General features: G+C 44.0%; 1 protein-coding gene across 1 annotated transcript in view; it reads left to right on the top strand.

Moving 5' to 3' along the window:
• The window catches only part of CYP2U1 (cytochrome P450 family 2 subfamily U member 1), a 45,803-nt gene extending 18,285 nt beyond the window's left edge, over nucleotides 1-27,518 (top strand). The window contains exons 2-5 of the mRNA XM_083178574.1: nucleotides 6,350-6,985; nucleotides 16,021-16,182; nucleotides 21,099-21,266; nucleotides 24,495-27,518. Of these exons, the coding sequence (XP_083034700.1) occupies nucleotides 6,350-6,985; nucleotides 16,021-16,182; nucleotides 21,099-21,266; nucleotides 24,495-24,673 (1,145 nt within the window). The 3' untranslated portion in view covers nucleotides 24,674-27,518. The remainder of the gene's footprint in view (nucleotides 1-6,349; nucleotides 6,986-16,020; nucleotides 16,183-21,098; nucleotides 21,267-24,494) is intronic.
• Nucleotides 27,519-27,742: the final 224 nt, after the last annotated feature.

Below are 27,742 nucleotides of genomic sequence, written 5' to 3'. Positions count from 1 at the left end.
CTCTTTCCGACCAATCGCAAAAGGTATGTGCATATCTCCAGATAAGTAATGCCTGTCGATGCAGAGGTTGATTGTACTCGTACCAGAGAAGAGAAATAACATTGGCGAGTCATAGAGACCCACTGGTTCCTTTAAGTCAGTAGTATTAAAGACTCAACTATGTAGATGTACCAGTTTGGAAGCTATATAGTCATTTCTGAGACTGGGAAGGCCCAGCCCACCTAACTATTTTGACTTCTATAGAGTTTAATTCAATACTCTTGCTGGACTATGTCCCCAAATAAAAGACCATATTACAGTATACTCTCAGTGGCTGTAAACACATGTTTGGGAATATAGACTGGGGAATGCTGCCAGATATAGTAAGTAAGTAAGTAAGTAAGTAAGTAAAATTTATATAGCGCACTTTCTCCAGCAGGACTCAAGGCGCTTACAGACATTAAAAAAAACAATGCACATAATACAGAGGATGTTGGAGGTACAGTAACAGACATGTCACAGACAAAAGCCCCTGAGCACACAGTAAGCATAATGCAGGAGTGGTGCAGCATTTTGGATAATAACTTCCATGGGTTGTGTACTCCACCCTGACAAGGTACCAAGTGCGGCAGCCATTTTAGGCGCTCTGCGTAGAATTACCTAGGGTGAAATAGATTACCCCTAAAAGAAACTACCCAAAATGGATGATTTCAATGTATACTCAGGTCCATGTATTTTTCATCCCATTCACAAGTGCACCAGATGAGGCAGCCATGGAGGGCGCACTACGAAGGTTACACTGTAAGGGGCGAGCCATACAAGGACCCAATGCATATATTGGAAAGCAAATACTTCTGTAGTAGTATGATAAACCCTGCACAGAAACATCCACATGATCCACATCCTGTCCGTAGAGATACCATCTGAGGCAACCAGCTTGGTGCACTGCATAGGTCAGCGCTGGCAGGGTGTGCAATCTGCGGAGGTACACAATACAGGAAAAAGCACATGGTGGGGTTGATGTGTGCTGCAGGAGAAGAGGGGGGGGGGGGAGAGAAAAGACATGAACACACATTTGCAGGGGACTGACACTTTTACAAGGGATTGATGGGTGAAGTGTTGGTGCATAGGCTGACCCTGCTGCTTCCCCTCACAGCTCCATGCTCACCATGAGGGGTAGGGCTGGGGGTAGTCCAGGTGTTCTCAGCCGTAGGGGTGGTGGGCCTGGTCCACTCATGGCAAAGGTGAGTTGAGGCCACATGATATTCCTGAGTTTTTTGGGTATAATGCAGTCCTTCAGCAGTAATGATGGTTTGTTCTTTGCCTTCTGGTTTCCTTCGGGTTAACGCGGGTATAACGCTGCTATTAATTTTAAGATGACCCTTTATAACTAGACCCTTCAGATACTACACCCCTAACGTCCTAAAGGACTGACGTCCCAAACTATACTCAATATATAAGCCTAAAACAAACATATGTCCATCCTGAATTAGCTGCCCCTCCCAATACACCTCCCCCCACCAGCAAAAGGTGCTAATCAGACCAAACCAATGTAAGAGCAGTAGCACTATCCCAATATTTCTAAGTTCTCCACATAGCACAGATAAAACCACAATAGCAGCTTTTACAGATTTAAAGCGATGTTCTGCAGTAGAAATCTGAAATAGGTTTACCCCGTTTAAATCAGTGCAAACAGCTGCGATGTTCTGCAGTAGAAATCTGAAATAGGTTTACCCCGTTTAAATCAGTGCAAACAGCTGCGATGTTCTGCAGTAGAAATCTGAAATAGGTTTACCCCGTTTAAATCAGTGCAAACAGCTGCGATGTTCTGCAGTAGAAATCTGAAATAGGTTTACCCCGTTTAAATCAGTGCAAACAGCTGCGATGTTCTGCAGTAGAAATCTGAAATAGGTTTACCCCGTTTAAATCAGTGCAAACAGCTGCGATGTTCTGCAGTAGAAATCTGAAATAGGTTTACCTGTTGATGGAATATAGAGAGGAGTCAATTCACAATCGATATCCAAGGAAGTTATAAATAATATAACGCGGGTATAACGCTGCTATTAATTTTAAGATGACCCTTTATAACTAGACCCTTCAGATACTAGACCCCTAACGTCCTAAAGGACTGACGTCCCAAACTATACTATAATATAGATATTAGGCTGGATTATCATTTTGAGCATGTTGATGAGCCCCATGATTTATTGGTCGTTTTTTCGACACATGTACTCTTGCTTTAAACCCTGCTGTAACTGGATCGACATTCATTGTTACGTAGTCATGGACCTGTGGTGTGACCCATATGCCCAAGTATTTGAAATTAAAGGTCCATTTTCAGCTTGCTGCTCTATGCCAAGCACCAGGAGGTAGGGGGCGGGGCTAACCACTGTGATGGAAAGGGGGTGGAGCTAGAGACGGATCTAAAAAAAAAAGTCAGTTCAGCACAATATGCTTACCGCTGCTTGTGCCACTTCTCTCGCTGCTCCTGCTCTCCATACAGCTGCCACTGTGTAATGAGTAGCTGCTATATCCTGCATCCAGCGCTACTCACAGAGCTCCGCTGTGGCTTTTATTTACATAATAGGTCATGACGTTGCGCTTGTAGGACCCAGCACTTCATGACTTGCGCATGCGCAGTCCGACTTTTCAGCTTGCAGACTGAAAACCCGGGAGGATCCTGGGTATTTCCTTGAGACCTGGAGAATGGGGCAAAAAGCGGGAGACTCCCGCAAAATCCGGGAGGGTAGGCAACCAAGCATGCAGTCCCAAATAGGAATAGACATAGACTCTAACAGCTGTCCTCCTAGAGCAGTGGTCAGGGAACTCGGTCCTCATTACCCCACGCAGTGCATGTTTTGCAGGTCTCCTCACAGAATCACAAGTGAAATAATTAACTCCACCTGCGGACCTTATAAATTGTGTCTGTGAGTAATTAGTACACCTGTGCACCTGCTGGGTTACCAGCAAAACATGCACTGTGTGGGGTAATGAGGACCGAGTTCCCTGACCACTGTCCTAGAGGTAGGGAAAGAGACCAGGTTCACAAGCCACCAAACTCAACTCTAAAAGAGTTATAAATATTTTTCAACTAACCAACTTTTTTTTTTCAGGTGCATTTTCTCTTTTCTTTCCTTTCACTACTTCTTGCTGTTTTAACACATTACTGAAATTTTTATATATTTCCTTATATTTTAGATATATCTTATACCTTAACTTAAGCCATTTTTATTGAGCAGCTTTATATATATAGTGCAGTGTATATCCTCTTTTTTTAATTGTAGATAATATATACTCAGGGCATAAAGTGGTCATGCAGAGGTGGGGGAACTAATTTCTCTATGCCACCTAATTACATCCCCTCTCCTCCACCCATTAGGCAGAGACAGGGCCAGTGGTAGGTTATTTGGCATCCCCCTGCAAACTAGAATGATTTGCTGTGAGAATTACTGTGCAGAGCCAATGTGGAGGTTAAAATGTTCCACCTCACCATAAACTCCCCATCAGGTATCCCCAGGTCCACACCTTTCCATCTCACCATAAACTTAACCTAAACCTTAACACTAACTTATCTAATAAAAAAGACACAGACACAAGTGCTGGCGTTTCAAAATGAATGTCAATTTATTTTGACAATTAAACTAACTATATATATAATGGTGGCGGCACCAAAGAACGGTCATTATAGGAAAGTGGGGTTAAAGATGTTACCATACACACCATCGCTGGTGATCGCTCTCCCCGGTCATCCACTCGTGCTAGTGGTGACCACCCCCCGGGCGGAAGCATGGCCGATGACCATCGATGTCAGGGGAGAGCGACACCCTACTATCTACACACACACATCAAGATCTTACAAGGATGACCGTTCTTTACCGCCGCCGAAGAGAAAAGAAATAGGGAAGGGTGGGCGGGGCTTTTTCAGACAGAGGAAGAACTTCCTGTGAGTATGTTCCTTTTCTTCCCTGTCTATACTCCTCCCACAGCTCTGATAGGCCTTGTGCCCATCCTATTAACATATCAGCTGACCTTCCAGCGTAACCTGGGGAACCATCAGGGGTTTATGCTCACTCAGTGCTTAATCAGCATTCGTGGTTCTTTTGAGGTGGTGGAACTCAGTTCCTCCCCATTCCCCATTTTTGCTGGGTATGACCTATTGCTGAGTATCTCTGCTGGGGTTGGGTTCATTTAGTCTACAGCATGATGGTCGACAGTCATTAGACATGGGTCTAGGTCGAAAGGTAATTAGTTGACAGGTCATTAGTTCGACAATGTCTAGGTCGACAGTCAAAAGGTCGACATGGGGGTTTTTCACTGTTTTTTTACCTCAACACAGTCGACATGGACACAGTTTAAAGTCCCCTGCATCGCTCGCTGTGCTCGCTCTGCGTTGGGCACAGTGCCTCTCTACGCTCGGCACACTATTTTGGGTACTTATGTAGTATCTGGGCGTCCGATTTTGTGATTGTATGCCTTACCTTAAGGCATACAATCAGATGCGATGCGATTCGATGCGATTTTTCATAGGATTCAATGTTCAGAAGGTCCTGTTCATTTCCCCACTATCCAAGTGGGCATAGAGTTGATTTTATATAGCGTGGCGAGCGCAGCGAGCCACCGAGCCCGAAGCGTGGCGAGCGAACGCATATTTCTTAAAAAGTATTCTGTGTCCCCTCGCGGGGCTCGCTACGCTCGCCATGCTTCGGGCTTGGTGGCTCGCTACGCTCGCCACAGGTTTATATCCAACTCCATGCCCACTTGGATAGTGGGGAAAGGAAAAGGACCCCTTTTCCCCATTGAATTCTATGTTAAAATGGACTCAGACCATTTTAACATTGAATCCTATGGAAAATTCTTGACCATTGCATCGCATACGATTTGGTCGCATGCGATGCGATGCGATCCGATTTCTAAATCGGACGCCCAGATACTACATAAGATACCAATATTTTAATTTTTGGTTTTCTACACTAAAGATATTTTACAATTTATTATTTTTCTGGTTTTTATTCAACAATTTGGGTAGATATATTGTTATGTCTCCTCTTATCACTTTTTATACATTTTCAAAGTATATGCAGTGACATAAGACTTTTCATTGCAATAAGCAGTGATAGAAAATCATAGTAAATAAACCCCTATAGAAATAATAAAGTGAGTTTTCTAATTATGAGCTTAAGACTTCATGTAGGCAGGCTGTAACTGTGGCTGTGCAAACGGTATTATCACGCAGGGACCTGGGGGCAGCACTGTGCCACAACCCCTACATTTGGCATGCAAGTTGCCTGTAGGGGCAGCCAGTATTGCTGCTGCATAAACATCCATTGCCAGCCTAGGGGGCAAGGACCACATCATTCCATGGTCGCCTACCATCGGATGATGTGGAACGTGCACACAAAACTAAGACACATTCAGGTGTCTTAGCTTTGCGTGCGCCCTGTGCGAGGACAGGGCGAGTAGCTGATATCTGGTGATGTCAGCTGCCCACCCCCGGCAGCCGCATCACTGCCTCACTTCCATGGGAGTGCCCAGCGTTTTCATGGGAACACCCATGAAACGCTGGACGTTATCATGGGCGCGTCTATCCGACTCCCCCTTACCGCACTGTTGGGTGAGAATGAGATGGCAAACTTGCAGTTTGCCATGCCCGTTCACACCCAGCGTATGCACATGCGCAGAAATGCGCATTAGTCAAACATTGCTCCCTTACGAGTACATTTAATTTCTCTAAATAACAACCATGGTGCATGTTGTATAATGGGTATGCTCTTAACTCAAATTCAAATGTCAAACTCAAATTCACTGTGCGTTTGTAGCTCAGTTAAAGTAATTAGAATAAGTTGCCATTTTTCACCTGTTTGCACTTACCCCCTTCACTGGTACTCCTGAGAATTTTCCGGCTTATGCCCCAGTGCGCAGACTGGCAAACCCAGAAAATTCTCGGGAGTGCCACTGCCTGCGCTCCACCCTGCCAGGCAGTGCCGCTGAGCTGAGTACTGACATCAGCTGCTGCCCGGCTCCTGCTGCCCGGCTCGCCTTCTTCCCCCAGCAGCGGCTGATTGAGTGCTCAGCTGCGCTGCCTGGCCCTGGGGTTTTTTTTAGGGAGTGCTTGTTTTTTTCATAGACAGGGGTTTATTTACTAAGTTCTGTTGAAGATGGGATGTTGCTATGGTCAACCAATCAGATTCTATCTATTATCTTCTACAAGGTGCTAAATAAATAAGAAGTAGATTCTGAACTCCCATCTTAGTAAATAAACCCCTTAGTGTTGTAATTTAAGATTAAACATTTTTGCATACATGTTCAAACATAATCAAGGTTGTTTGAGAATGAATTTGTTTCAGTAAGTAATATTGGTTCTTTTTTTCAGGTGTTATTTTTGCAAAATACGGCCCAATATGGAGACAGCAGCGACGATTTTCTCATTCTACCTTAAGGCACTTTGGGCTGGGAAAACTTAGTCTGGAACCCAAAATCATTGAAGAGTTCAAATATGTGAAAGCAGAAATGCTGAAGTTTGGGGGCAAAACCTTCAGCCCCTTCAAGATTGTCAATAATGCCGTTTCCAATATCATCTGCTCCATTAGTTTTGGCAAACGTTTTCAGTATGAGGATGAGGAGTTCCAGAACATGCTGAGGATGATGTCCCGAGCACTCGAAATCAGTGTCAATAGTGAAGCCGTCATGGCCAATGTAAGCTCTTGGATGTACTATTTGCCTTTTGGTCCTTTCAAAGAATTAAGGCAAATTGTGATAGATATCACAGCCTTCCTTAAAAGGATTATTGAGGAACATAGGATCGTCTTAGACCCAGAGAACCCCAAGGATTTTATTGACATGTACCTCCTTCATATAGCTGAGGAACAGAAGACGAATCCCGAGACGAGTTTCAACACGGACTACTTGTTCTACATTATTGGCGATCTGTTCATTGCAGGCACGGACACCACCACAAATACACTGCTGTGGTCTCTCTTGTATATGTGCCATCATCCAGATGTGCAGGGTAAGCATTATGTTTTCAAGGTCATTCATTTGAGGGTGTACAAAATAATGTAATAGTCCGCCATATAGTATCTAGTAGGCAATAGGGTTTATTTAAGTGACCAAGAAAGGTTTGAAGGTAGGTTGTCCTGTTTTAGTTGGAATATTTGGCAAAACATGCTAGGATGCTCAACATATATTTGCATCCTAAAATGGATAAAAGTGAAGCTGGGTACACAATCATCAGTCCTTTCACCTGATAGCAGTGGTGTGTTGTTCCAGAAGCAGTTTCCCACAGTCATGAGTGGGATGTTGCATCTTATGTGCTGCTTAATATTTTAGCTCCTGACCTCCCCATAGTATAGTGGAGAAGTGTCAGAGACACCTCAGAGTCTTACCTCACTCCCTGCTTACTGCTAATGGCACCTTGCATTTGTCAAGCTGAATACACAGTACCCAGCTTATCGGGTGAATTTACCCAATCGGACAAGTGATCACAGAAGTGTGTACCAAGCTTAAGCTGACCTAAATTAATTTTTTTCTGTCACCAAATTTAATTTAAATCTGTAATCAGTGGCAGCTCCTACCTGTTGTCTTGAGGGGTGCTACTAGCATCTCCCATCCTGAAGCCACGCTGCCCCCCTGAGCACCTGCAGCACTGTGAGGATAGTGGAATAAGAAAAAAATAAGCCTTGCTCGTGCGCATAAGCCGCAGGCAGTGTAGTGCGTCAGCTACAGGATCCTAGAAGCACATTAGAGCTTTCAGAAAGGCTTCTATTGGCAGTCGCAGTCCAGCTGGTGATTATAAGATAGAGCTGCCAATGGGAAACCACTGCACTAGGGGCTCACTAGTTGTGGCAGATATTTACTTGAGGGAGGGTGACCATGACTGAAAGCCTTTTTTTTTTTTTTTTTGTGTTTTTTTGTGGGAAAAAAATATATTATTTTGTATTATGGGATTGATTTCAGACATGCTCACTGGGCTGTGTGTGATCGGAGCTCAATGGGCAGGGAAACGATGTGTGTATACCCCCCAGCGACAGCGATGCACGTTCCCGTGAGTCGCTATCACCTTACTAGATCTTGACTGCATGCAGTCAAAATCTAGTCATCAGCAGTGTCCTGTCACCAGAGAACACTGGCCGCGCCAGATCACTCAGCACACATCGCTGGTGCATCGCATGTGTGCCAGCGATCCATGCTTCATGGGGCTTTAGACTTCCATATATTACATAATGATTTACAAAGAAAAAGTCACTGTGACCTGATTTTTGGTCCTGACCCAAAATAGGAAATAATTAGGAAATCATTTTAACTATCTATAGCTACAGAATTGTTATTATTGCCATAAAAATCAGTGTATTAAAAGCTCATGGCATCAAAATATCACTTTTCAATATTGCCCTTTTACCTACTATAATATACTGAATATATGTTGGTTTTAGTGCTGCGCTCTGCCCTTTCTTACGGTTGTGAGGAATATAATGAAATACAGAATCAAATGATGAATAGACTTGAAATGTTGATTTAAATAAAATGAAGTTTTACTGGTTAATAAATGTCGCTAATTGCTAATACAGTGATTCAATTAGTCAAAAAATAAATTAATTGAGTGAAAAAAATGAATGAAATAAATGAAATAAAACAAAACAAAACAAAAGCAAGAAACAAAACCAAAACCACAATCAAAACAATTGGTGAGGATCAGTGACTCGATATTGGAACAGAGTTTGATTCCCACTGCAATGTCCTGCTCGAGATTTCTGTGTGTTAGTTGCACAATCACAGAAAGATGATTGGATGAAAGAATAGTAGGTATACCAAAATAAAAATAAAAATAAAAATAAAAATAATAATAAATCACAAGATCAAAGTCGTAAATGTTGTTCTGTATCCACGTTACCGGTGGTTAGTGCGCACCGGGTTGATCCTGATTAAATGATCTGGCTAATGTTAATGTGTCAGGCAACGGCGTCCCGTTAGCTGACAGAGTCTATTGGTGTACACAGTCCTTTAAATGATGAGTCTTCAGGTACCTCTTTTACATTGGTGGTCAGCGGCGCCCGGTTTTCGGGGGAAAGTGTCTGCTTTCTGACACAGGTTGCCCGGACTTCTGGAGACTCTTTACAGTGGGATCGCTATGCACACGGGGCTGCGCGTTAACACTGCACCCTTGTGCTGCGGTATCCTCACTGTGAAGTCTCCCTGTCTCGGAGGCTTGCAGGACACTGTCACGGATACCGATGTGGTCCGCGGCTGTGCCTGCTTCACCTCTCTACGGGTTCCCTGCACCAGTCGGCTCTCCTCTCCCCGTACTCACCTCTGCTTGCAGCGGTCTTGGTCCCACGATGTAACCGACGTGTGCACGCGCCGGCTGTCAGCGTCTCTGCTTTCAGAAGTCCTGTCGTCTCAGCCTTTTTGCGGGATGTGTGTACTTAATGTTTGGGTCAGTTGTTGCTCCAACGCGTTTCAGCTACCTTGTAGCCTTCTTCTAGGGAGATTTGTATAATATACTGTCCATATCATGTGCATAAAATATGAGGTTGTTATTGCTAAAATCTTAAATCTGGATTTGATTTTCTTCAAGAGCAGCATGTGCCACTGCCACCTCAAACCTTTAAATGGGGTCACTTATTTTCCTTAATTACAAGAATGAAAAAAGAAGCAGTCCCAAAAGTTCCTGGGTCACTGGACTCGGTTTGTTTTTCAAGACCCTTTTCAACCAGTTTTCAACCACGGTTGACCTGGCAACAACCTGCAGTGGTGTAAAAAGGTATCAGTGTGCATCCCAACAAAAACGAATCAGCAATTTATGTAGAGTTAAGGCCCCCATACATAAGGCCGACTTGTCCTTAGGACAAGTCGGACCCAATTCTCCTGTGAGCCGCCCGGGAGCTCCCCGGGAGGCTCATACACAATTTGGCACTTGATGAGCCAAATTTGACGTGATAAATCGCTTGCGATTTATCACATGTCGGGGCGCAGGGGGTGGGCGGTGAGGGTCAGGGGGCGGCAGTGCTCTCATCAGGGGGAGCAGTGGGGCGGGCAGCGGGTCCCTGAGTGCTAAGCTGGCGGCGTCGGGCAGTGCTGACCTGGCCAGGCGGTGATGATCATAAATCAGCACTCAGCAGTGCTGCGGGAGTCGGGACGGGACGCGCAGTGGCGGGTATTAGATTTTAAAATACCTGTCAAATGACTGGCCGTTCTCTGATTGGCTGGCTGAGAGCTCAGCCAATCGGAGAACGGCTAGTCATTTGACAGGAATTTTAAAATCTAATACCCGCCACTGCGCATCCCGTCCCGACTCCCGCAGCGCTGTTGAGTGTTGATATATGTTCATCACCGCCTGGCCAGGTCAGCACTCCCCGGCGCCGCCAGCTTAGCACTCAGGGACCCGCTGCCAGCCCCACTGCTCCCCCGGTGTCTGCATGCATATGCCTGTCAGGTGGGCAGGCATATGCATACAGGGAGGTCGGACGTGATTGTATGTACTGACCGTCCGACCTCCCTGATCCGGTCCGATGCGCACGGGACCGCGCATCGGATCGGATCAGATATCACACACCTGCGATTTTGGGCCGATTTCACCCGATTATCGGCACAAAGTGCCGAAATCGGATGAAATCGTCCCAAAATCGTATAGTGTATGGGGGCCTTAAGGCCTGGTACACACCAGAACGATCCTGATTGTTAGTAGATCGTTAGCAGATTGTGTGATGGTCGCACTATCTGTTGGAGCACACGATCTGCTAACAATCTCGTGACTGCTGCTTTAATGTAACGCAGCAGAGTCAACAATTTCTGTGGGTATAAAGTGCATAGTACATTGTCCTTAAAAATCTGCTTGATTTTTTTTTTTTTTTTACCTATGCAGCAGGCCAAATAGATTAGTCTACCTGGAACAAGTAATCAGTTTTAACACTGTAGAGTCCAAAGTATTTTGAACATTGGTCAATGGAAAATAATTACATACAAAAAAATACCATGGAGCTAATTGAGTCCTATTGGAGATAGAGGGATAGATTTATTAAGCTCTGTGAAGTGATTTTATCACTTCCCCGAGCTTAATAAATCTGCCCCAGAGCACTATATAAATAAAATTATTGGAGTACTGCATCCAAAGCCAGGTGGCGCATTTCAAACAGTTTTAATGCCTTCCGTGTTAAGTTTTTTTCTCACCCATGTGTTGAGACCATTAGCACTTGTCACATTCTAACATCAATGTATTTTTTGAATGCGATAAGCACACAAATTATACCTTGTTCTTTAGTAAAAGGACTAATGATATTTTCTGAACAAGTTTCAATTCGGTATTTTTGTAGTTTCACGGCGCCACTTTTCAAGGTGCAGAACAAACAAATAGTATAGGACTCCTATACTATTTGTTTGTTCTGCACCTTGAAAAAGGGGTTAAGCAAAACCGAAACGTCGGTTTTTGTTTGCACCCATGTATAACACATAAAAATAAGTTTTGCTTATACGAGACTCTGAGTGCCGCTGATTACTACAAGAGATACCTATACCTACAAAAGGCATCGGAGCAATACAAACCCATGCTGGATGGAGTGCCGGTCCGCACCAGACTGATTATATATTTATATATATATTGTGCGAGCACTAGGAAATACCAAACCCGCGACCCAAATGTAAAATGTAAAAAGCAGCACCTCTGGTTGTCCCCTGTTAGTCGGGACCAAATGAAAACGATAGAGATAAGGAAGGTTCAGAGTGCGCTAAAGATGAACACACAATTTAAAATAACAATATTTAATAAAATAATGCCTCATAGGCTGTGTGACATGAATAATTACACAACAGCAGTATAAAATAATTATACAGAATTTTTATGGATCTTTCCAACGAAGTTTGCAGGCCCAACGCGTTTCTTCAGCAGAGTGACTTCATCAGGGGCATTGAATATAGCAAGATAATTTTGCACTTCTTGATAATGATAATTTCATACAGTTTGAAATAATGAGAACAGAATTCCCAGAAGGTGGATTGTGCAAGGAATGGATATATTGCTGATAGACAAATAATTAAATCAAATAATTCCTGGAACTGCCTGAAGGGTTCCTCCACTTTCAGAATTAGGATGAGGGTACTGTCACCCCGAAATCTGTATACCATCAACAAAAGAATTTAGCAAACAGGATGTGCATGCAGGAAGATCCCAGCACTGAGTGTGTGTGTGTGTGTGTGTATGTATGTATGTATGTATGTATGTATATATATATATATATATATATATATTATATATATAGAGGCGAATAGCTGGCACTTGCTTTCACTGGTTCTTGTAGGGGTGGTGCCTGAACGAATCAGGATACATACAGGCGAAAAACGGCACTCACCCACCTTCAATAAATCACGGAAGCTCAAATGTGCATTTGCAACGTTTCGGGTTCTTTTATTAAACCCGTCGTCAGGCAGTACAGAATATATATATATATATAGAATTCCAAGTCGACCGGCACTCGCTGATACTCCTTGGTAATGAGCCCCGGTGCCCGAATGATAATAGTAATGCAGGAATCCAAAGAAACAGCACTCAGGAGGCAATGGCAAAGAATAAGGTCTGTATTCAAAAAAAAAAAAAAAATATAGGTACTTGTTTCCTATCTGGGCGCCCACTAAGTTAATTGCGCACCATGCTATTCTCCGTAGAGAAATCTGATCGCATCGCATCGTACACATACACGATATTGAACGATGCGATGCGATCCGATTCGATTTCCCATAGGAAACAATGTTAAATGGCTCAATTTAGCCAAATTATCATAGGAACAATAGTAAATGGGCCAAAAACACCCCTGAACATTGAACTGTCCCCCCAAAAGTAGTTGACGCCACCCCGCCATCAACGTGAACCCGAAGCGTGGCGAGCGCAGCGAGCCCGCGAGGGGCGGCGGTACGCGTCCTCCGACCTTTTCATGCCCTACTATCCACTAGGGCGTGGAGTGAGAATAGAATAGTGTGGCGAGCGCAGCGAGCCACCGAGCCCGAAGCGTGGCGAGCGCAGCGAGCCCCGCGAGGGGACGCGGATACCTTCACAGGTAAACGCGTCCCTTTGCGGGCTTCCCAGGTGTCCGCGTCGCCATGGACACCTGGGAAGCCCGCGAGGGGACGCGTATAACTGTGAAGGTATCCGCGTCCCCTCGCGGGGCTCGCTGCGCTCGCCACGCTTCGGGCTCGGTGGCTCGCTGCGCTCGCCACACTATTCTATTCTCACTCCACGCCCTAGTGGATAGTAGGGCATGAAAAGGTCGGAGGACGCGTACCGCCGCCCCTCGCGGGCTCGCTGCGCTCGCCACGCTTCGGGTTCACGTTGATGGCGGGGTGGCGTCAACTACTTTTGGGGGGACATTTCAATGTTCAGGGGTGTTTTTGGCCCATTTACTATTGTTCCTATGATAATTTGGCTAAATTGAGCCATTTCACATTGTTTCCTATGGGAAATCGAATCGGATCGCATCGCATCGCATCGCATCGTTCAATATCGTGTATGTGTACGATGCGATGCGATCCGATTCCATTACGGTGCCGTACGTAGAAAACCTGGGCGCCCAGATAGGAAACAAGTACCAAAATATATATATATATATATATATATATAGTTCCAAGTATAGACCGCACTCGCACTAATAATTGAGATATCACGGGGTGCCAGATAAAGGAGATGCGTGTAAAACGTATGTCCAATTATAATCCAGGGTGTATCCACACCTATACAGGTGTAGAATATCCAGCACTCTCCAAAGTATGAGTCCCAAAGTATGAGCAGCTGCTCCGGTTACCCAGGGTTTTCCCCTTGACTCTTCGCTGAATTTGCTGTACCACTGAACCTAAAGCCTCTTGAGAAAGATCCCCTTGTGTGGGATCGAAACGTCGGGGCATGTTCTATAAAACACTTGTGACCTTATCTACCTGACACCGTGTGCAAATTGAATAAACTTCAGTTATTTGGATTTTACCAAGCCTGTTTGGGACTCATACTTTGGAGAGTGCTGGATATTCTACACCTGTATAGGTGTGGATACACCCTGGATTATATATATATATATATATATATATATATATATATATATATATATATATATATATATATATATATATATATATATATATATATATATATAGGAAAGAAAATACCCAGCGCAAAAAAGTCCACAGTCTCGTTATAGGGTAGGTCCAATGTCCCATATAATGTGTGCAGCTTCACTAGCAGGATCCAACCACGAATCCAAACAGAAGTATGCTTGCAAAGAAGAGAAGAAATGAAGCGCACAAATCAGCAATAAATTTATAAATATTTACTTATATATATGCTGACATACATTGGGTTAAAATCTGAAAGCTTGCCGTATTACCTGTTTACCTGTTCCCGACGTGGTGACGTCCTGGTCTGGTCCGTGTTGTATCCTGGAAGCTCCCAGCTGACTGCCCGACTCTGATGCGCTCCGCCTGCAATTGATCACTGCCTGCGGCTTCTCCTTCGGCGCTTGGTCCGGCTGTTTGGCCCTGCTTATACGGCAAGCTTTCAGATTTGAACCCAATGTATGTCAGCATATATATAAGTAAATATTTATAAATTTATTGCTGATTTGTGCGCTTCATTTCTTCTCTTCTTTGCATATATATATATATATATATATATATATATATATAACTTTTTTTTTTCTTGGAGGCCGGCACGACGGTTCCCGCTGCCGTGTTGCCTTCCCAGAACGTAATGTACAATGGAGGAGAAAAAAGGGCGGCACTCACGGGTTTAAGGTGTAAAATCTTTAGTGAAGAATGTCACATAGACCGACATTTCGAGGCTACTGGGCCTCTTTTTCAAGGTGTAAACAAAGCAAACTGTGAATACAAAGTGACTTAAATAGGATACAAACAGGTGCTTACCCTAGACCAGGCATGTCCAACGTTGGCCCTCCAGATGTTTTGAAACTACACATCCCAGCATGCTTTGCAATAGTTTTAGCATTCTCTAATAGCAAAACTGTGGCAAAGCATGCTGGGATGTGTAGTTTCAAAACATCTGGAGGGCCAACGTTGGACATGTCTGCCCTAGACTCAGGTGTCCCGGCATCTCGCTCCCGCGCGCTTCCTCCAGAGGACGCGTCCGGGTTTACCCCGAGCATTTTTTCTCCTCCATTATATATGTATAATGTCTAGTGTCTGTGACTCTCCGAGACATTGCCATCTGTTGGCAGAGAGTGAAACTACATCTTTCTCACATGCAAAAACACAAGGTAGCAGACTAGGGCCCTTATTCTGATCTAAGCGGTAACGGCCGCTTGCGGCCGTTCCGCCGATGTTTTCGCTCTGCGCATGTGCAGAGGGCACTCTGCGCATGTGCAGGCGAAATCGCCGCACAATTTTTTTTACCGCCGCAAAGGGGGTGGATAGGGGCGTGAGGGGCTACTTAGCCTCATTTCCCTATGCATACGCCCCGCGTTTCATGGGCGTTCCCATGCAAACGCGGGGCGTACGCGTGGTAATGAGGCTGTGACGCATGTGTTGGGGGCGGGCATCTGACATCGCCGGATGTCAGCTGCCCGCCCCCATACATGCTTTCACACGGACAAGTGTCCGTGAGGTCTATGGGTGCGGGAGCTGGTGGAGTGTGCGGCCCTGCCTTCGATGGTCGGCGACCATCGAATGCAGGGGGCTGCTCCAAGATGGTGGAGGCGTATCCCCCGCCATTTTCATGCGGACCACCACATGTCCGCGCACGGACGGCCGTGGCGATCCGTATGGAAGGCGGGGATTCGCCTGCACGGTCGGAGCCGCATATGCGGCTCCGGCCGCACCAAGCAGAATAAGGGCCTAGCTTTTGCTTCCAGCGGGCTTACTAGTGTGTGTGTGTGTGTGTGTGTGTGTGTGTGTGTGTGTGTGTGTGTGTGTATATATATATATATATATATATATATATATATATATATATATATATATATATATATATATATATATATAGACAAATCATTACAAAGATGGCTTATTTACTTTATGTGACTAAATTCACACTCTTGCTTGTGCTTCTGCTTTTAACAGAGAAAGTCCAAGCAGAAATTGATGCAGTTATAGGACGTGACAGGCCTCCATCACTAACCGATAAGATTCAAATGCCATTCACCGAGGCCACCATTATGGAAGTGCAGAGAATGACGGTGGTTGTTCCTCTCTCAGTACCACACATGGTTTCTGAAAATACAGGTAAACAAAATCTACAATGAAAGGTTTTTACAGTGTTATAATCAGCACTATGCATTCTCAGGGCCGCATTAACAATGGGCCTGATGGAGCTACAATTCCAAGCCCGCTCTCCATTTTGTAGATGAGGACTGGGGCTTTTCAACAAGCCCAGCCCTGCATCGCTAGCCCCCCGGGAACTGGAGATACTGCCGGGTAAAGCTGGAACGTTTTCCCCATAGGATAACATGGGACCCTCTAATTTCAACCCTCACCCAGTTCTGATGGCTGCCTGTTCCCCCCCCCCCCCCCCCTGGCATTACAGTAGATCTCATTCAAACCGAAATTGCTGGGCCTTTAATCTGATACCAGGCTGGTCCATATGGGTAAATTGGTTCTGGAGATATTGTGGGTAAACCGATTTTTTTATTTCTGAAATGTAATTTCATGGCTGTTCATGTTTTTTAAAGGCAGATTTCTCTGGAACCAAATGGCCCAGTTTCATTGGACCAAACTCATTTGAAGCCCACTTAAAAGTTAGTCAAAACTATACTAATCTAATGTAAATGGGTCAATTGGTTCCAAAGATATAGCGGGATAAACAATATAGCCGTTTAAAGGGGGGGTGATTTTCTCTCCCTTTCACGCCAGAAAATGCAGGGACTCAGGGGCGGATCCAGGATAAAATGACAGGGGGGGCACCATGATAAAAAAGGGTTTGGGTGGGGGAGGGGCGGTGTTAGTGGTGCCAGTGTACATGCTAAGAGAGCTGCAGGAGAGGGTGGGAATGGAATTAAAAATAGGCCCTGGCATTTAAAGTACGCAGGCCCACCATGGCGACAAAAGTGAAGGATGTAGTTGTGCGCGCGCCAAAGGCGCGCTCCAGAAAAGGGTGTGTGGCCACTCAACAGGGGGCGTGTCAACACCATATACAACTTCTACACATTATGCAACAAAATACTAGACCCCATTATACTTGCCCCTTACACATGATGCCAAATGGAATGGGCCAAAATTTACATAATGCCACATGGATTGAGCCAGAATTCAAATAATGCCACATGGATTGTGTCAAAATTCACATAATGCCACACGGATTGAGCCAAATGCATAAAATGCCATATGGATTGAGCCAAAATTCACATAATGCCACATGGATTGAGCCAAAATTCACATAATGCCACACGGATTGAGCCAAAATTTACATAATGCTACACGGATTGGGAAAAAATTCACATAATGCCACATGGATTGAGCCAAAATTCACATAATGCCACACGGATTGAGACAAAATTCACATAATGCCACATGGATTGAGCCAGAATTCACATAATGCCACACAGATTAAGCCAAAATTCACAATACACTTCATAAACAGGGACATTGTCCACCAAAGGCGCGCATTAAACATTTACACCATAATGTCCATTACACGTTAAGTTACACGCCATTATGTCCATTATGTGTTATGCCAAACACCATAATGCCTATTAAAAATTATGCTACATAAGTGCGGCTTCTCTACATGCTCATTGCCAAGGGTCCCATGCTCATTGCCAGAGGTTCCATGCTCGTTGCCATGTGGGATTACATGCTCATTGCCAAGAGGGAATACATGCTCATGGTAAATGGGGGACAGCCGCCGCCAGGCAGAAGTGATAGCCACTGACAGTGGCTCACACACACGTGCGTCCCCGTCAGCATGGCGCAGTACGATGGCGGGGAGCGGTTTTTCCTGCCCGTCTCCATTTCAGAGAGACGGGCAGGGAGTGGGGGCTTCGGGGAGGTGCAAGGGACCGGCGGCGGAGGGCTCTGACGGAACGGGGCGCATAAGCATCCCACCCCCTTCCATCGGAGGGCGATTCTATCGCCAGGAGCAGCTCCGATGGGAGCCTGTACAGAGGTTAAATAATATGCACTGCATTATTGTGAATGCATTTAACTACCTAGGAAAACAAACAGGCTGCGCTAGTCCTTAATATAGCACTTCTTTTAAATCAAGTACGGTGCAGCTCTCCTCCGAAGTGACCGATTCCACGGTCCCAAGGTACATGTGAAGAAACAGGAGACTGGCGCACAATGAGCGATACAATTCAGTTCACTTTTATAAAATATAGCAGCTCACGTACATATAGGTTTACAGGTAACAGCTTGCCAGCATATCATAGCAAAGAGCGGGTGGTCATCTCTCACAAAAACACCGTTCTGCTTCTACCAAGTTAGGTATTTAAGAAGCAGACCTAGCAGTGATAGATACACCCCCTGACGAAGTCCAACAAGCGACGAAACCGTTTGGGCGTGTTTCTGCTGTGACGCATTGGTGGAGCCGGGAAATCTGACCGACGGGACGCTGGGAGCTCTGCGGCTACGGTGTTTTTGTGAGAGATGACCACCCGCTCTTTGCTATGATATGCTGGCAAGCTGTTACCTGTAAACCTGTATGTACGTGAGCTGCTATATTTGATAAAAGTGAACTGAATTTTATCGCTTATTGTGCGCCTGTCTCCTGTTTCTTCGCATTTAACTACCTATTTATTTCCAAACTCATTACTTGCCGTAATTTATGGAAACATAAGGGTAAAGTTACTAAGTTGGGGGTTCATAGCTGTGAGTTCTATTGAAGATGGGATGTTGCTCGGAGCAACCAATCAGATTGTATCTATTATCTTCTGGAAGGTGTTATATAAATAAGAAGATTCAGATTGTTGCTATGATAGTTCTCAAAATGATCGGTATTAGACAAGAGTTGAAAGCACAACTGTTGCTGCAACATTTAAGGCCTTTTACATTTGGGGGGTTATTCTAGTTCACTCTTTCTGACAAAATCCTTCTTAGATGGACAAAACCATGTGCACTGCAGGGGGGCAGATGTTACTTGTGCAGAGATAATTAGATTTGGGTGAGTTATTTTGTTTCTGTGCAGTGTAAATACTGGCTGCTTTATTTTTACACTGCAATATAGATCTCACTTTGAAGTAAAACCCCACCCAAATCTAATTCTCTCTGCACAAGTAACATCTGCCCCACCTGCAGTGCACATGGTTTTGTCCATCTAAGAAGGATTTTGTCAGAAAGAGTAAACTAGAATAAGGCCCATGGTTTCAACACATCTGCCCGAGTAAACCAGTGATAAGTGTCAAATCATATTACATTTGATTCCGATCTGCTGATAGTCAGTGCTGCAACACTGCATGATACAATGGGGGAAATTTACTAAGATGTGTATTCTACTTCACATGTGATGTTGCTATGGGCAACCAATCAGATCCTGTCTACTATCTTCTAGAGGGTGCTGAATAAATAAGAAGTAGATTCTGATTGGTTGCCCATAGCAACATCACTTGGGAAGTAGAATACACATCTTAGTAAATTTCCCCCAATGTATCATATGTGATTCAGCCGCTGGGGAGCTGAGCCATTTGAAGAGGTATCGCATGCGAGGCTCTCTTCTGACACCTTGCAGGAGACTTTTGAGTGTAAAGGGCCGTACACACGCATCGACTTCGAATCGATTTCGATTCGATGTAGATCCGATTTCGATTCCCCCCCTCCACCACCTTTCGATTTTTCCTTCGATGTGAAATTCGATTTGCACTTGTGCAATCGATTCGATTTCGTTCTACTTTCTATATCCCTTCGATCTGCAACCTTCTTTAAAAAAAGTGAGAAACCAAAATGGTAGGCAGGGGAGTGGCTGCATGACTCATATCTAATGCTCAATCGAAATCGAATCGAATTCCAATCGAAAACAACAAAAACACATTCGATTTACTAGATCCCTTTCGAGATTTCCTTGGCTGCATAGAGGATTTTTTTGTTCGATTTGGCGAAAACGGGAGCGCGCATCGAATCGAATTTAGATCGAAAGGAACAACAAACCGAAACGATTTCTTACAGGATTCTATCTGATTTTGCTCCTATAAGCAAAATCGAATCGAAAATGGCCAAAAATCCAAACGTGTGTACGGCCCTTAAGTGCAATTTTGTTTTAGATCTGCTTTGGATGCTTGACATTGAAATCACACTGAATTAAGCAGCAGACCTAGCTTTTTTTTACATATATTTGTCCATCCCAGCCATGCCCTAATTTACATAGTAAACCAGATTTTATTTTAGTATTTCCATTTGATCACTTTTTACCGATTTTACATCTGAGACATCACATATTTTTAATTGTGTATAACACTGGCATCCTTGTGAGTCAACCAGAATCCGCCCTGCGAATGGTGGTACAGCCACCCTCCCCCTTCATAGGCCGGGTTTGTTCGCCTGGCATGAGAATGGATGTTTTATAGATTGTAAGCTTGCAGCAGGGCTCTCCTACCTCCAAGTCTGTCTGTTGTTACCCAGTTTGTTTTATCACTGTCTAGTATTGTAAAGCGCAACGGAATCTGCTGCGCTATATAAGAAACAGAATAAATAAATAAAATGTTTTACATAAACATGCAGATGCCAGGGGGAACCTGCCACATCTTTTGATGGTTGCTGACCTTCGAAAGATGCGGTGCGTGCACGCATATCAAAAGTCACTCAAATATGCGTGCAGATTCAGGAGGAAATGGGTGGGCAGCTGACACCGGTGATGTCAGCTGCCCGGCGCACATGTCACTGGGTGATTACCATGGAAACGCTTAGCATTTTAATGGGAACGCCTATGAATCGCTGGGAGTTCCCATGGGCGGGTACCCTGGTCTGCCACCCACTGCCCGTAATGTTGGGTGCTTGCACCCAGTGAACAGTCTGTTCGCCATGGCAGCACACACCCGGCGTATGTACATGCACAGAAATGCGGCTGTGCATACGCCAAACATCGGTCCCCATGCGAACGAACGGCCGCTAAGAATGGGCCTCAATAAGGTCCATAATCCATCCATTATAAACAATTAACTCTTTTTATTGTAAGTTATGTATAATATTTTTTTTTTCTTTGTCCCTTTTAGTGTTCCAGGGATATACCATCCCTAAGGATAGTGTGGTCTTAGCCAATCTCTGGGCAGTACATCGAGATCCAAAGGTGTGGGAGAAGCCAAATGATTTCAACCCCGGCAGATTTTTAGATGAACACGGACAGATCCTTAAAAAAGAAGCATTTATTCCGTTTGGAATCGGTAAAGGCAGCTGATATTCTTTAAGATTTATATAACCTGTGTTTACGCCATACAGCAATAGGAAGGTTTTGCATAAAAGATTATTCCCATTCCAGTTCTTAGTACAAACCCTTGTTAAATATTGAAATTTGAGGCTCTTAACTTGGATACATTGGGAAGATGCAGAGATGGTCGCAAAATTAGTATGTCAATTACTCCAAAACCATCCCCAAAATGTTGTGGATTTGTACTGCCATTTATAGGGGATACATACTGATGATGCCGACGTTCAGAATACCAACACAAGGCATCAGTAAGGAGAAAATCCCAACAGGGGCCAGGTAAGTATAGTAACCTTCCCCCTGCCATCCCTTAACCCCTATCCTGCAGCCTGACCCTAACCCCCCCCCCCCCACTAGTGCTTAACCCCAATACCCCACTGCCTAAACCTAACTGCTCTACCCGCAACCTAACCCTCTCTTCTACGTGCCTAACCCGAATCCCTGTACTGTAACATAACCCTAAACTATTACGCCACTCGACGCAGCCTAACTCTAAGTCCCATAATAGTACCTAAATCCATAGGCTATGGGGAGTGAGAGTAAGGGTTAGGCACTGGGAGGGGGGGGGGGGGGCAGGGGGGAGGTAAATATACTTACTAGAGCCCTGACAGAATTCCCTTAATCAGGATTTTGGCATCTGTATTTTAACCGACAGCATCCCAACTGCTGATCATCCATATGTATCCATTATATAATTCATGTGCTAAAAAAGAGAAAAAGTTAAAATAGCAGATACACAAAACAATAGCAGTTTGTAAAAGGTTGTTTATTACTGAAGATATATATATTTCTTAAAATGTCTTTCCCTTTGATGAGGTTTGTGATTGGTTCATAGCTCAGTGCTTCTCAAATCTAATCCGCAGGACACACTAGAGGGGCATAAACACGGGTCGATTTAAGCCCTATTTCTAAGGGATCTGACTAGGGGAGGAATGCACAAAGATTCGCCACCCCTCTCCACCCCACATTGCCGCTACCGCATAGATAATTATCGCATATGCACTAACATAGGCGAATCTAGAATTATGGTAATGGGTGGTCCCAGATCTAGACATAACAGCAGGGGGACCTTTGCGTGGCGGAGCCGCGCAGCAAAAAGGGGGTGTGGTCTAATGGGAAGGAGGCGTGGCATCACAAAAAAGGGTGTGGTATTACACTTTAAACCATACACAGTAATGCCCATTACACATTTTTAGCAAACTCCGTAATACCCATTACACATAAAGCCACACACCATAATGCCAATTACACATAAGGCCACACACCATAATGCCCATTACACATTGTGCCACACATCATGATGCCCATTACATACTACTACTTACCTACGTGCTCATTGCTAGGGGGTTCTTGCTTGATGGCACCATAGTACCCATTACACATGATGCCGCACACCATAGTACCCATTACATATGATGCTGCACACCATAGTACCAATTACACATGATGCCGCACACCATAGTACCCATTACACATGATGCCGCGCACCATAGTACCCATTACACATGATGCCGCACACCATAGTACCCATTACACATGATGCCGCACACCATAGTACCCATTACACATGATGCCGCACACCATAGTACCCATTACACATAATGCTGTACACCATAGTACCCATTACACATGATGCCGTGCACCATAGTACCCATTACACATGATGCTGCACACATAATGCCCCTTACACATGATGCTGCACACATAATGCCCCTTACACATGATGCTGCACACATAATGCCCCTTACACATGATGCTGCACACCGTAATGCCCCTTACACATTAAGCCACACATTATGCATAATACCCCACATACCGCCACTTGTAGCGTCCCTTAAGCAATGCCCCCAAAAGTGACACTTACTGCTGCTGCAGGGAGAGATGGAGAGCGGTGCAGCTGCTTCTATGGGGAGAGGAGCAGAGCGCAGAGCAGAGGACGCTCCCACTCCCCTCCTGGTGTCCCCTCTAGCCGAGTGGACATTTGAAAAATTGTGCACGCTGTTGTTGTGCGTGACGTCGGGGGAACATGCTGGGCGCCGGCACCACATGATTAAAGGGGGGGCGGGCTGAGGTGAAAGCGGGGAGAAGAATTGGAGTGGAAGCTGCAGGGGTGACAGTCATTGACAGCTGGGCAGAGAGCAGGGGGCTGCCCGGCTGTATTCAGAGCACTGCAGGTCACGGCTGTTTGAAATAATACCCCATTCACAACAGAAAATGCAGGGATTTACCCGGGAATATGGTCCCAGGATCATGCAGGGACATTTCGAGGCTGACCCCTTATACACCAGCCTAGTCACTGCATTTTCTGGTGTGGGGGGGAGAGACAACCACTCCCCTCTCCCTACCACCCTTTAACCAACCAGCTATATCTTTGGAACCAACTGACCCATTTACATGAGACCAGTATCATATTGAAGAACTTTTGGGTTGGCTTCAAATGATTTTGGTCTCGTGAAACTGGGCTGTTTCGTTTCAGAGAAATCTGCCCTCAAAGAACATAAACAGTCATGAAATTACATTTAAGAAATGAAAAAAAAAAAAAAAAACGGTTTAACCTCAATATCCCTGGAACCAATTAACCCATATGGATCCAGCCTGGTATCAGATTGAAGGCCCAGTGATTTGGGTTTGACTGAGATCAACCTTGAGCTTCTGTGATGGCGAAGGGGGAACTGGCAGCCGTTGAACTGGGTGGGGGTCGGAATTAGCGGGTCCCATGTTATCCTATAGGGAAAACGTTCCAGGTTTGCCTGGCAGTATCTCCAGTTCCCAGGGGGCTAGAGACACGGGGCTGGGCTCGTTGGAAAGCCCCATCCCTCAGCTACAAAATGGGCTAATGGGTGGTCCTGTGCACCCCCGGACCACCCCCTAGATTCGCCTATGTGCACTAACATGTGCGATAATTATTGCAAAGAACAGCTGTTGCATTAAGAGCTGCCCTTTGTGTTGCAGCAGAAAAGGAAAGGGGAGCAGAAAAGTCGGCAACTATGGTTCACAGGTGATTTCTATTACTTTGCTTGTGATTCTGTGAGGAGATCTAGAAATTATGAACTGTTTGTGTGTCCTAAAGACTGGATTTTAGAAGACTGTAGCTTTTTCAACATTGGAGAATAACAGAATGCAGTTGGTTACTGCAGCTGAAGCATAACCCTAAATAACTGTATATTTTTCTTGTTCCTGTAACCAGGTCGCCGTGTCTGCATGGGGGAACAGCTGGCCAAGATGGAACTCTTCCTGCTGTTTGTTAATATGCTACAAACTTTCCGTTTTTCATTTGCTGATGAAACTTTCCAGCCAATGTTGGAGGGACGGTTCGGCCTGACTCTTGCTCCGTACCCATTTGATATCAAGATTGTGCAAAGATAATTATTCTCTGAAGTCATGAAAATTCAACATATCTTGCACAATTCTGTATATGGCTGTCCTAAAGAAGTGCTGAATTAGGCTAAATTGTAATTGGTTGTGAAAGGTGTTTATGGGTTGGGCTAGAATGAAAGAAATAATATGTGACAGCCAATGAAAGTAATGAAAAAGCTCACTGCTTTGTCAGGGTATTTGTAGTCCTTCATTTTTTTTATGGAGTAAAATGTGATTGTTGTCCTAGTCTAGTACCCTTCCCTTTAAAAGTATTCTTTTAAGTTGGAAATAATTGTTGTGTAAAACCAAAATACTGATTCAGAATAAAAAATATTGCTAATCCCAGTGCGCATTAAAACCCCTGCTGTGACAGAGACGTGATCATTTGAAAAGGGGAGGTGACCTCTTTGAAAGGGGGTGTGGCCTTGAGGGGACAATGTTTTTTGTCACTCCGGGGCTTGTCCAGCATCCCAAAATATGCTAGCTGCCCCATAGACAGGGCTGCCTGTAGCACCGGCTCTTTATCTGTGACAGGAGCCAAGTGCTGCAGGAGAATATCACTCTGCAGCACTTGGCTCTTGTCACTGCAGAAGAGCCGAAACTTTGGTTGCACCCAAGTGTGGGCCACATCTCCCACATGCGTCTAGTGATAGCAGAGCTTATCCTGATGATGACTACATAGATTGGGTTACTGGAAAACTGCCCCTTTTCTTGATTTGACCATTTAGATACATGCAAAATTTCTAAAGAAAGAAACTTGTGGTCAACACTTTTGCTTCCTAAAAAAGGTGCAGATTCATTTAAAAAATGCATTAAAATTGTTGGGACATTACTAGAATTTCTACAGAAATCTCAGTCACTAGGAGATGCGAGTTTGAGCATCAGCCTCGTAGACTTGATGTGCAGAAAGGCACAGTGAGGATTGGCTCATTCAGTCTCCGAAAACTGTATTTTATCTTTGTGGCTCATTTTTCATATTTCAATATTGGTGTTTAATGGCCCTTTCAAACAAGAATTTAAAGGTAAAATTGTGTTTGAAAAAGGGAAACTAAGTAAAAAGTAACATAACAAAATATTATTTAGACACCAAACTGGTTAACCAGTGCACTAACTAGAATATATACTGTACCTTGAAAATAGATTCCCTACTAAAATACACATTGTACATCTTTTTCAAAACACAATTTACATGTCTGTAACAATCATGTTATTATTTGAAGTATTGATGATGCAGAATTTAGAGTTAGCAGAAAATCATGATTATTCTAAGATCTAGTGTACTTTTGGCCCAAAATGCAGTATTTTGTTTGCATTTTTTTATATACTGCAGATGTGGCGGGCATTATGTAACATTTAGAAGACTCTTTAAATTATGAAGTGTCAATATGCTATGTTACTAAGGGTCAGATATGAAATGCAAAAGCACTTCACGGATGCCGGTCCAAAATGGTATTCGTTTGTGAAGATGCAAAGGCTTCCCACACCTGTAGTACTGACTTGCGCATATTGGACAAATTCTTCTTTTCTTCTTTTAAATTGAGATAGCATTATTTTTTTCTCTTCCCAATATCCTTGTATGTCCTCTTCTGTGATTTTGTGCTGGCTATATACAGTACTTTGCAAAATCTTATTTCTTATTATTATTCCTAGAAGAATTTTTGTTGTTTTGTATAATTAAGGAAATAAAAGGGTTCCATTTAAACCAAGCAGAGGATCTGGTTTTAAGACTTTTACCTGAAACTAGTGTTCTTTGGGCCTCTGTTATGTATGCCAAAGTAATAATGGGCCTGATTCAGCTTGGTCATTCTGCCCTATAGGGGGGGATACTGTGCAGAGATATCTAGATTTGGATTGGTTATATTTTTCTGTGCATGGTAAATACTTCAATTTATACGCCTTTTCCACTGCCGAAAAAACACTGGTAATTGTCAGGTTATGGAAACGTCCATAAGGTAAAAATCCTGGGTCTAGTGACCTGGGATTTATTTTCCATGTAACGAGCAGGTAAAGTAGAAACCACTCTTACCTGGAATTTTATATACGGGTAATCCCTGGCTTGGTCCTTTCAGGGTGCTAAAAGGCACAGGTTTTGCGGTGCTTTCCAGGGTTTTACAGGGTTCAGTAAAAATGGAGGCAACCTGGGACTAGGGTGCAGTGGAAACAGGGTCTAAGAGGGGTACAACTTTGCCGGGAGACAATCCCAGTTCAGACTGGGTGGAAAAGGGGTATTAGATTTCTGATTGAGAACACTCCACTCAAATCTAAATCTCTACACATGATACATCTGCCCCACCTGCAGTGCAGCATGGTTTGGCCCAGTTGTATGTTTTTTTTCCTATCCAATCTGTACCATAATGAGCCTGTATTAAACTGCCAGACAATTTTTTGTGGTAACTGTATATTTTATTGTACTTCAATTCAAATGTCAAAACTCAAATATTCAGCATGCAAAATGAAAAGAAATAATAGAATAAAATATTGTAAATGAATAAGTGCTAACCATATACCAATCATTAAAAGACACAAATGTTAAGCTTTGCTTGAATAAAGGATATTTGTGTTGGATGCCTATGAACCTAATAGCTGTTAAAGGTATTGTTTTTAGCTACATTTTGTTGCTATTACTAAAAAATTGATCATACAACTAATAACTTGTACTGCCTTAAAACTCATATTGTTAAATAGATACTGCCATCCTAACAACTTTTCTAAAACATCACTTACAGCTGGAAGATTCTTGTCCTTATTGGATGAAAACATTATTCCCAAGTGTACCTTGTTAGATGCTAGTATTGGCATCATTTGGCTTTATCACTGTATGCACATAGCAATGCAATAAACTGACCAAAATATGTCTACTTGTTTATCATTGTCGTCTTCCACTATGTTGACGTTGATGTCTGCAATTTCTTTCTGCGTCCTGCAGTGCATATTAGGCCTGATTCAGATATGGCTGCAGTTTCAAGTGTGAGTTATTTTATTTTTGTTTTTTGGGGGGGGCTTCACAACTGCTTATTTACAGTATGAAAGTGAAGCTGACATCCAGAAATGAAGACTCCCACTGGAACGCTTGCAACC

Source organism: Crinia signifera, chromosome 1, assembly GCF_055691185.1.
Source record: "Crinia signifera chromosome 1, ASM5569118v1, whole genome shotgun sequence".
NCBI lineage: Eukaryota > Metazoa > Chordata > Amphibia > Anura > Myobatrachidae > Crinia > Crinia signifera.
Note: the sequence above shows the minus strand (reverse complement) of the source record. Positions and strands in the feature narration are given on the sequence as shown.